The sequence below is a fragment of the Leptinotarsa decemlineata genome, unplaced genomic scaffold (genome assembly GCF_025532065.1).
Source record: "Leptinotarsa decemlineata unplaced genomic scaffold, Ldec_3_MD MMD2_P_RNA_scaffold_9, whole genome shotgun sequence".
Lineage (NCBI taxonomy): Eukaryota > Metazoa > Arthropoda > Insecta > Coleoptera > Chrysomelidae > Leptinotarsa > Leptinotarsa decemlineata.
Window position 1 is genome coordinate 11,328,825 of NW_027412536.1, and position 11,981 is coordinate 11,340,805.

The 11,981-nt window shown below is 33.7% G+C and overlaps 1 protein-coding gene across 1 annotated transcript; it reads right to left on the minus strand.

Moving 5' to 3' along the window:
- Nucleotides 1-441: 441 nt before the first annotated feature.
- Nucleotides 442-8,955, minus strand: LOC111505824 (NADH dehydrogenase [ubiquinone] flavoprotein 1, mitochondrial-like). Its single transcript, XM_023160700.2, has 7 exons — nt 8,798-8,955; nt 8,399-8,626; nt 6,277-6,569; nt 5,785-6,015; nt 4,233-4,465; nt 3,981-4,153; nt 442-837 (listed from the first exon to the last, which is right to left on the minus strand). Exons 1-7 carry the CDS (start codon nt 8,844-8,846, stop codon nt 614-616), a joined length of 1,431 nt encoding a protein of 476 aa, XP_023016468.1. The 5' UTR covers nt 8,847-8,955; the 3' UTR covers nt 442-613.
- Between the last annotated feature and the right edge of the window lie 3,026 nt (nt 8,956-11,981).

Here is an 11,981-nt window from a genome sequence, read left to right on the forward strand (position 1 = left end):
GATGGATAAAAAACCCCCAAGAAATAATTTGCCCTAGGAGAAAATAGTAGAAGTTCATCCAGGAACTGCTACTATCTGAAGAAAAAAAGGAGTTTGGAAGTGAAAATAAAGTTCGTTGAAAAGTTACAATAAATATAATTTTCCCCAATTTTTGCATCAGGAGAAAGCTCAACATTGTGATGGCCTTCGACATGATATAACTGACTTGCAAGTAAAACTAAACAGCCATCACCTCAAATGGAATTTTCAAGACGAGTTATTGCTCCTGCTTCGTACCAAGAAACTGCAGGAGTAACATATAAAAAAACAATCTTAGAAAATCATTTCTAAGAATTAAAAAAATATTGTTAAAATAAGGTTTTTGACAAATTGAGGTTGAAAAAAATAAAAATTCATTTTAGATGAACACTATAATACTCCAATTTAGAATAAGTCACAACACACTCTTCACAAGATGTATTTCTCCATAAAGTTATACTCCAATTACCCTTAAAACTGTTTTTACACATCAGAATATATTATGTTATATAATATATGTATGTCTATTTACAATTCAACAAAATGGAAAAAAATCAATATAAAGATTTAAAGATTCAATTTAAAACCTGACTATTCAAGCAGAAATAGCTCTCTCTTTTTCAAATTTCGCCATCCTAGCCTCGAGTTCTGGCCTGAAATGCCTTATAAGCCCTTGTACAGGCCAAGCAGCACCATCACCCAAGGCACAAATAGAATGTCCCTCAATTTGTTTACTTATCTCCCACAACATATCAATCTCTCCTGGTTTTGCATTACCATCAACAAACCTATACATCATTTTATTCATCCAGTTGACACCTGAAAACAAAATTGATATACTAAGGTTTATCCACATTAACAAATTTGAAAATACAGATACCTACAGAAAATAAAATTAAGATATCATAAAATATCTTTTGACAGCATGAGACTGAATTTTGAATGCACTGCATAAATAGTAAAAAGAAAAAAAAAGCATTCATGGGTTAATTTTCTATCAGTTCTTTTGAATAGTTTTCTCGTGCTTTTGTTGGGGACCTTTCAATTGTGATTACAGAGAAGAACAAACCAAATATTCATTTCGCATAAAACAAGGCCTGAATTTAGAATTCATTTATTCAATTTAAGTTCAGAAGAGTCCTACTTGAGAAATATGTACAAGGCAACAAGATTATGATAGGTAAGACTGATCAATGAACATTCTTTTCATATGTACCCTGTCTGTTGAAAAATTAGGTGTAAATATTCACCAATTTTTATTCTATCCCCTTCAAATTAGGTCACCTCGGATATAATACACCTATGTAGTGTATTTTATCCGATAATACAAGTGCGAAACATAGTATGTCTAGGTGAGGACGACAGTGTTCCATATAAGTGAAATTCAACTTCTTTCATTAGTTTAATTGTGTAGGAATTCTGTCAACGATATCTGATTTGATTCTATTACGAATATTTGGAATACAAACTGAATAGAGAAAAGTGTTTTTCGTATAATTCAGGGTTCATATAAAAGAATTTGTTTCGAAAGTATTTTTCTTTCATGTAATTAAATTTTTATATGAAAATAGCTGTTTCGAAAGGGCTTTTTCTTCCAGTTTGTATCTGAAAGTTACTTCTTACATATCTTTGTATAGATTCCTTCCTTTCTTTGGAAGATTTCCACAATTTTTGTATCAAAATAAATTAGAAGGCCAAAAAATTTCTTTCCCAAAAATTATTCGCTCCTGAAAATATACCCCTTTCAATTGAAATTTTGTTCACTTTCTCAACATTTTTATTGGTTGTTAATGTCCTAGGGCGTCCAAGGTGAGCGTCGTCATTCACATCTTCTCGACCTTCTGTGAAAAGCTTGTATCACTTGTAAACATTTTTCCGACTCAGAGTACAATCACCGTATGCCACCGTCAACATTTAAGGGGTTTCTGAGCACTCGATTACAATTTTTACAAAAAATTTAATGCAGAAAATCGCCAAGCAAGCAGAACACTTCTAACTTGTATGCCTTTCAACAACATACTAACCATGATAAACAGCTGAAATTGTGAACATATATTACAGACAAGGGTACCAAGATAAAAAATAAAAAAATCACTAATTGAATGTACCTAGCCGGCGATACATTCACCTTAATTCATATTACCTTTAGATTTATATTCTGTGTTTATAAATTACGGAAGCGCAGAAGGGCCACATATTTTTATTATTTGATTCTTGGAAATTACGACTTTCAATCTCGAAATTTCGACTTTTATCTCGAAATTTCGACTTTAATCTCGAAATTTCGACTTTAATCTCGAAATTTCGACTTTAACCTCGAAATTTCGACTTTAAACTCGAAATTTCGACTTTAAACTCGAAATTTCGACTTTAATCTCGAAATTTCGACTTTAAACTCGAAATTTCGACTTTAATCTCGAAATTTCGACTTTAATCTCGAAATTTCGACTTTAATCTCGAAATTTCGACTTTAAACTCGAAATTTCGACTTTAAACTCGAAATTTCGACTTTAATCTCGAAATTTCGACTTTAAACTCGAAATTTCGACTTTAATCTCGAAATTTCGACTTTAAACTCGAAATTTCGACTTTAATCTCGAAATTTCGACTTTAATCTCGAAATTTCGACTTTAATCTCGAAATTTCGACTTTAAACTCGTAATTCCGAAATTACGACTTCAAACTCGAAATGTCGACTTTTTTTCTGTATTGCGATGGTGAACCACCCAATAAATTTCACTAGTTCGGACTTCCATTGTCTACTATATAAAATAATTTGAAATCCCTGAAACAAGTAAAAAAGAATAGTTGAAAATAACAATTATATTAAGCAACAATAAACCTGAAATGAAATGATAGTGAAATAACCTACAAGTAAAAATATAATAATTGAATAAATAAAAATTAAAGGAATGAAAAAAGGAAATAATAAAAAATAAAAAAGTGTAGAGATTCCAAGTCACGTTAGTTCACGACGTTTCGATTGTTGGTATCTACAATCGTCTTCGGGTGATGACTGGACTGATTCCTCCGAGAGATGACTATTTTATAGGTCGTTGAAATACTTTCACTTTCTCTACTTTCCATTTTCCGCTTCACTGATTCCGTGAGAGATGACCGTTTTGGCGGGAGTTGGTCATTTCAACGACCTATAAAATAGTCATCTCTCGGAGGAATCAGTCCAGTCATCACCCGAAGACGATTGTAGATACCAACAATCGAAACGTCGTGAACTAACGTGACTTGGAATCTCTACACTTTTTTATTTTTCATTATTTCCTTTTTTTCATTCCTTTAATTTTTATTTATTCATTTATTATATTTTTACTTGTAGGTTATTTCACTATCATTTCATTTCAGGTTTATTGTTGCTTAATATAATTGTTATTTTCAACTATTCTTTTTTAATTATTCTTTTTTACTTGTTTCAGGGATTTCAAATCATTTTATATAGTAGACAATGGAAGTCCGAACTAGTGAAATTTATTGGGTGGTTCACCATCGCAATACAGAAAAAAAAGTCGACATTTCGAGTTTGAAGTCGTAATTTCGGAATTACGAGTTTAAAGTCGAAATTTCGAGATTAAAGTCGAAATTTCGAGATTAAAATCGAAATTTCGAGATTAAAGTCGAAATTTCGAGTTTAAAGTCGAAATTTCGAGATTAAAGTCGAAATTTCGAGTTTAAAGTCGAAATTTCGAGATTAAAGTCGAAATTTCGAGTTTAAAGTCGAAATTTCGAGTTTAAAGTCGAAATTTCGAGATTAAAGTCGAAATTTCGAGATAAAAGTCGAAATTTCGAGATTGAAAGTCGTAATTTCCAAGAAACAAATAATAAAAATATGTGGCCCTTCTGCGCTTCCGTAATAAATAGTCCTTTATGACTTGAAATCAGAAATCTACTTTTACTAAGTGAGTCAGTGGATAACTATTTGTTTAATTATCTAAAAAAAAAGAACCTACCCTCTCTGCAAGGTGTGCACTGTCCACAAGACTCATGTTTATAGAACATGATTAACCTAGCAATTGCTTTAACTACATCTGTTTGTTTATTCATAACAATTATTGCTGCAGTACCCAAACTTGTTTGAGCAGCAACCAAACCATCGAAATCCATCAAAACGTCTTCACACACTCTGAAAAAGAAAATAGTTCAACCAATTGATTCGATGTAGGATTAAACAGATACATTTAAAAATTCAGCAATCAACTTACTTTTTTGGAATTAGCGGAGTGGAAGAACCTCCAGGTATGATTGCTAAAAGGTTATCCCATCCACCTGTAACACCTCCTGCATGAAGTTCAATAAGTTCCTTTAATGGAATGCTCATTTCCTCTTCAACAGTACATGGCCTATTAACATGACCGGAAATATTAAAGAGCTTTGTTCCAGAGTTACGGGTCCTTCCGAAAGAGGCAAACCATGCACCACCTCTTCGACAAATTGTCTGAAAAAGAAAACCATACTTAATGATAAAAAATCACAGATCATATACACTTGTATTTCTCTATTCTGAGCTGATACAGCGAAAAAGTTTTGTTAGGTTTCTGTAAAGACAAGCCTAGGATCCTGCAGATATATTTTCCAAGACAATGAAATATTGATGATCATATTTCCAATGTTTTCTCTTGGGAAAATTTGGCTTTTATACAACTACAATCTTTGTTGCCATTATTTATGCTATAGGAGTGGAAACAGTAGCTTTTATATATTCACAATGGCTATTATTTATTTAAACTTCCCATCCTCAAGTTAAACTCAATCAGGTATACCATTCAGTATGATGGTAGTAAATTGTTAAATCACTTACTACAAGGATTCAAAGCAAGATTAGTTTGAAAAAAAAGACAGCCAGAAATTTACTAGTCCCTATTACAGTTCAAAAAAGTATTTCACCTTTATTTTCAATCATAACTGTATTTATCATATCTTTTTTATTTGTTCTGTTCATGACGTCACTTTTTCATTATATTCATATTTTCTTCAAATTTGTCAATAAGATGCAAAAATATGTTTTTTCCGTTAACCAGCTATCGCACCCCTACGAACGACAACCCTCAAAAGTAGAAACTTGTCTCACCTTTTCACCTGTGATTCCCAACACGGGTTGGACAATAAAGTACAGCTGCCCAGACCGAGTCATGGACGGTGAGAAGCCCCTCGCTCCCGAATTTGCCTCTACATAAACTGCTTTTTATATATCTACAAGAACCCAAATGGCATTTTGAAATCCATTTATTGTTTATCTCTTAATCCGTACTACGTAAAATTGCAAACATAAGTTTCTATTCCTTTTTTCCTAATACTTTCTTTGTCATACATCGACCCAAACTTTACGCAGATACATGTACATTATGAATATTTCAAATAATAATCCAACAATGTTATAAAACTTAGTTGACAATGTCATCAAATGGGCACAAAAATACATTCTATTTTTAAATCAGAAATCCAGTTTCCTTGAATTTGAAAATTTGTTATGTTTACATTTAAGTCAGATGGCATTGTGAGGTTAACTGCCCTCGGAGAAGTCTTGAGGTATCCTGCATTACCATTTTAAATTGAACTTGAAAGAGGATAATGGTGTCAATTGTAGAATAAGAGAAAAACAGACTAGCAAGACTTTTACATACTCAGAGAATGCATCATCAAAACGAAGTCTTGTTGTACAGCACAATGTGTTTGAAATATTAAAATCACCACTTACTCATGCTGTCTTTATAAAAATTTTAGAATTCAATTTTTACTTAAATTGAACATACTCACAGGTGATACAGCAACAGTTTCCACATTTGTAACTGTTGTAGGGCATCCAAACACACCAACATCAGCAGGGAATGGGGGTTTCAACCTTGGCTTTCCCTGTTTTCCTTCGAGGGACTCTATAAGAGCAGTTTCTTCGCCACAAATATAGGCTCCTGCACCTCTGTGCATAAAAACATCAAAGTCATATCCAGAACCACAGGCGTTCTTGCCTAAGAAACCTGCCTGATATGCCTGAAAAAAAATCCTCCAACTTAAAAACTTTTTTCGATTTTTATTAATGCCCACTCCATTCGTTAAGTATACCTCCATATAACGATGAAGATCACACATTTTTTTTTACATTCATAGAGTTGATATGAGTTTCAGAATTAAAAAAGGTAATTGCCAACAATAAATACAATCTCTGTTTGTGAGAAACTTTTCAAGGTATATGTAATTAGTAATTTCAATTATTTTTTAACTCGATATATTTTTTATTTAATAAAGACTAACCTCTGCAATAGCAACCTGCATGTTAGATGCTTCATTATAAAACTCGCCTCTGATGTAAATATATGCTGCTTTGGCTCCCATAGCTCTGCCAGCAATGAGACATCCTTCAACTAATTTATGTGGATCATGCCTCATGATTTCTCTGTCTTTGCATGTACCTGGTTCTCCTTCATCAGCATTAACCACTAAATATTTAGGCCTGCCATCACTTGGTTTGTTCATGAAGGACCATTTCATTCCCGAAGGAAAACCTGCTCCCCCTCTTCCTCTCAAACCAGAAACTTTCACCTCGTCTAGGAAGAAAATATAAAAGCTATTACTACACCAGTTTCTAAATGGAATATTTTTAAGTAATAACTTCAGAAAAAAATGTAAGGATAGATGTTTCTGTTCATTTTGGTAGCTGGTGCTGGCCATTACTGAATATTTACATTGTAATATATTTAATATGTGTGATTGATGACTTGTCTACTTTATGGTAATTCATGATCACTTAAGTTTCATACTTGATATTGGGATCAAACCCTAAACCGGTCGAAAAATAAAATTTTCCAGTAGACAAAAGTGTTTTTATTCATTTCATTTAAGTAATATATTTACATTATACGTAGAAGTCAATACAATTTGGTTGTTATTGGAGAATACAAAGGTTTATAGAATAGCTTTGTTTGACCTCTATATAATAATTGTTTCGGGACGACCTTGGAACTGAATAAGTTGAAGAAATAATCCAGTACTGGTTGGTTGCAGATAGTCTCAATACCGCGATCACGTCAAAATCAAAAGCTTATGGACTTTATAAGAGATTATGACATTTGATGATGTCACTCACTGTATGCCTTCCATTAATTATGAACTTTAGTATTGCCAATGTTGCAAACATTCAAAATTTTAGCAAGTATAGTAGATTTCACGCTATATGGTATTGGCTAAACAATTATAATAGAACTAATTAGACCCTTAAATTGTAAAACCTGAGAATGCCCATCATAAACGTAAAAGGACCGGGTTTATAAATATTACACATATACGAAGCCAGATGAAGAATAAATTCAAAATACTGGAAGTATAAGGATATGACCTTCGCATCACAATACTATGAAAACATAATTTTGTCTCTGAGAGAGGGATTATAGAGTATTACGGCTCACACTCTATGTTACTTTAGTCTTTGTATTTCATTTGAAATGGTTTGTGTTACGCCATACAATAATTTTAAAACATTTGTATGTTATTACAGACATTTATAGCAAATTTTTAATACTCCATTGTACAGAAGTGGTTCGTTAAAGAAAAATAACGTATCTTGTGACACGGAAATCATTGTTAAAAATGTATATAGTTCCTTACTTCGACAAGGATGTAACATGGGTGCTGCAGCACGTGTAACCAGTAATTTGACAAAGGTGCCTCTTACTTCAGTTTGACGAATTGTTGGAAATCCCATTGAATGAAGAAAAAAGCGTAAAGATTCAGGTGTCACAAAAAAGTTTAGATGACTGGAAAAAAGATTTGATAAGGCAAAAAATCTACACTATGTACGATGAGCAACTAGTCCCTACAACCAAAAGTCTAAAACACCGGCTCGTCAATGACGTAACTCAAGTCAATTTTAGCTTCACTACTCTTTGGCGAGCTCTGTCTGCAAAGGGCTTTAAATATCGCAAAATTGACAAATGGTAATGGAATTCACACTTTAATAAACTCGCTTTCTGAATATATAACGTCAATAAGAAAATACCACTCTGAAAATTGCCCAATAATCTACCTCGATGAGACTTGTTTTGACACACATGACACCCCTTTCATAAGATGATCCGATTCCTCTGATAAGTGTAAAATAAAAGCACCATCAAATAAAGGGAAGAGAATCACAATATTACACCCAGGATCAGAAAATGGTTGGATCCCAGGAAAATCTGTTGATATTCAATTCAATTATGCAAGAATTTTTTGATCTGGTAATTCATCAGTGGTAGACCTTTTAGTCTAATGACAGAATTTCATATAAGTATTTTTGCCCTCTTAATCTTTTGAGCACTGTATTGATTGCTATTATTACCATTTTTGCAGGCATAACATAAACCTGCATTACCTTCCAAATGAATGATTAATAACTTACTTATGATCCAATCTGACCCCTTGAGTAAAATTTCTTTTGTTTTATACCAGTCACCTCGTTTCATGGATCCTTTAAGTCTCCAATCATGTCTCCCATACAAGTTTGTGAAAATCCTGTCTTCATCAGCTAAGGGACCAAATTTAGTTTTAGTTTGTGGGGGAGGTGTACCTGGAGGTGCCGCTGAATACCAAACCATTTGGCCATTGCTAATTGCTGGTATTAATGATCCTGAAATGTTCAACTTAAGTAGCTATTTCCAACCAATCAATGCAAATTTTATTCAGGTGTTTTTTTGATATATAGGAGGTTCATTATATAATATAATACAGTATAGGGTTTTAGCAAATATTACAAAATATGATTATTTTAGAAATCCTGTATAACAGAATAGGTACGTACCAGCTTGGTTTTTTGTAATATTTGTTATTCTTGCCAGAGCTCCAGCCATATCGCCTAGAAAAAACTATGGATGCCGTGAAAAAAAGACGAAAACCTGTTTTATCTGTCGACTGTCATCCTCATTTTTAGAAATGCCATATGTGAAAGTGACATTGACATTCGACATTCGAATTTATCTTATTCCAGATCTGTCATTCCCGTGGAGAGTTATTTGCTCTCTCTGCTCGATCAGAATACATTTAACAGAGAGAACAAAACACATAGTAATTACTTCTAAGGGGAAATCCGACTTCACAATGATCTTGAAAAATAAAGAGAATCCATCCGTTTTTTTAGTAAAGATAATCAAAGATGCATAGAAAGCCTGGTATTTAAACCGATTCGTTTTTGGTTTGTCAAAATCCCTCGACACGAGAAATAAGATTTGACTCAATTTTGTACACACGCTGATAAGTGGAAACACAATCGTTTCCAAATATCCTCTGTGAATGGAATGCCGAAGTAGCTGGATCTTTTTATTTTAAGAAATATCAAGAGTTCCATAGAGGGAGTAGATCCAGTGATTCCTACAAAATATTTTACATAGGGAGGAGTACAGAGAGGAGACAATGTAAAATTTTTACTGTTTCTGGTTAAAGTCCCATGTGAATTCAAGAAACAAACTGTTTCTGTTATCTCTTATTAAACTTAAATTTAAAATTAATAACGAAATAACTAAAGTGATAGGTTTATAGAAAAATAATACAAATGTAAGCAAAATTATATTCGTTACAGAAGAAATGACAGCTTGACCAGTCCAGTTTTATAAATGGCGGCAAGGAAAAACCCCGAGAGAAAACAGCGTCATCTTGACAAGATAGTCTTTCTTGATGCAGTTGAAAATCAGAGCCAAAACATAACGCATTTATTATTTATTCAACATTAAACAGTGCTGTTTCGAACGCCGTAGATTTCACCAGTGGTCCCAGGCTGAATCACAAATGAAAGATGCATAGAAACCTTGATATTTAGACCGATTCGATTTTATTGTTTCAAAAACTACGCAAAAAGTGAGATTGCCTGAAGTTTGTGTTCACATGTTGATATTTCTGTTGTTGATATATTCCAAAATGTGAATAATATTGAAAATTGAAGTGCCAACTGACCTTGTCAAGCTGCCTCACTTGAGTTGTACTCAGCACCTCTGTTAATGAATGCTGAAATTTATCGGATTTCTTTATTATTTCTTTATCAAGAGTACCGTGGGTCGAAAGTTTGTGACAAAATATTTCACATGTAAAAGAGATCCAAGTGATCACACCAGGGATATTCTATACATTTTGCACAAATGCATTGCTGGACTCGACTGTCATTAAAGGACAACCCTGACCAAGAAAGGGCGATGACATCTCCCCCTACGAAGACGAAATCTATGGAATTGACAGAATACTCAATCCTCGAATATAAAGATGAACTAGGCTCTCTAAGGCGGTCAGTTGCAAAGCAGAAATACAGAGGACGAATATCGTGACTTTGCAACTGACCGCCGTGAAGAGCGCCCAACGATTATGTCCATAATCGTTGAGGAGCGCCGAGGATTGAGTTCTCTGTCGATCCCATAGACGGCGTCTTCGTGAGGGGAGATGTCATCGTCCACACTTTATTGATACACTCATCCTGTCTATTAAAAATAATAATTCACAGACAGACTGTTGAACTTTATTCCTACAATTGCCCTATTAAAGTACTGTTCACCAAGGCAACATCGAGTACAAACCAGTCAGAACAGTCTAAGGACAAGATATAATAATGAATTGGTATTTAAATCCACTGCACATAATTCAACGTGATGGCCTTTCAGAACAATATTTCCTCCAATAAAAGTTTATTGCGGCTCACAATAATTCAAATTCGACTACACTTTCTTAACGAAGTCGATTAATTTATTTGGTGAATATCTTTCAGGTCAGATAGTCAGAACAACCTCTGCCAAACATCAGCTATGCTTGTTTCATCATTTTCACACAGATTATTCCTGTGTGTTTGGTGATATTTTCGGAAAAATAAAAATGTCAGAATCTTGTCACAAGTGTGAAATTCTACTTGCAGTTTCGGTATTCAAAATTTGTTTAGCAAACCGCTTGCAATGAAGTAAGCATTTTCATTACCTTCCAGGTCAGTGTGGCCAGGAATCTAGACCAGAACAATTTGCTTGCTTCCAGATTCTCTTTCCTATCTGAGTGTCTGATGTGAGATTAAACATCTGTGTTTTGTGGGCTCAACTTGTCCTGCAAAAAGCGGATTTCCCTTTTTTGACGGAAGCCGAGACAATATTAACTACAACCTAAATGTTGTTAGTGACATCGAAAACTGCAATTTTAATCAATAAATTCTCAAATATTTGGAATGCTTCATAACTACAAGCTATTATCAGTATGGTTTCGCTAATGAAGATTAACAGATGACCTCTTTTTGAGGAGATTTGGTGTCATTGAAAAAACTTCCCAAGACCTTTTTCAATCAACATTGCCATAATGATTTTTCTGCTGGTCTCCTGAATGTATATCGGTGAAAAACTCATCAAATGATTCTATTCCCAGCTTCTCTTTCGAAAGAATAATGGATTCTGAAGAAATGATGATGATCATAAAATCATCAAAAATGCTCATAAAAGGCAGCTAATGCAAATTTTAATATGTTCTATTTAATCTTCATATATCGAAAAAATGTACTACATGGATTGAAAAGTATCAGGCCTAACACATATATGACGCTAGTCTTATTGCATTCATCGCTTTTTCAGTTAGTAGGTACTAACCTTGAAAAGGAATCCGTTGAAATTCAATATGTTACTCATGAGTTTGTGAGTTATTGTGCTAATAGTGACATTACTTTTGTTATTTTCAAAACAATGGATCCAAAAAAATTTCGTGTTTTAATTTTACACTGCTTCTTGATGGTAAAAAATACCGTTCAAGCAAAGCAATGGTTCGAAAAGTGTTATAAGGACTCTGCTCCATCAGAAACAGCAACTGAATGTTGGTTTGCTGACTTCAAACGAGGTCGTAGAGGCACCGATGAAGCACAACGCAGTGGACCTCCAAATGAGGCCGTAACACCAGATGATTTGACTGAGGAAGCTATGTTCAAAGTGAGTGCCGCGCGAGTTCACTGTTGACCAAAAACAAGAACATCTTGATGTTTC

Coding starts and splice junctions, on each gene's coding strand:
- LOC111505824 (XM_023160700.2), bottom strand. CDS start 8,846: ATGGCTGGAGCTCTGGCAAGAATAACAAATATTACAAAAAACCAAGCT. Junction 8,627..8,797: donor TATTACAAAAAACCAAGCTG/GTACGTACCTAT, acceptor TGAACATTTCAG/GATCATTAATACCAGCAATT. Junction 4,466..5,784: donor AAACTGTTGCTGTATCACCT/GTGAGTATGTTC, acceptor TTTCTTTTTCAG/ACAATTTGTCGAAGAGGTGG.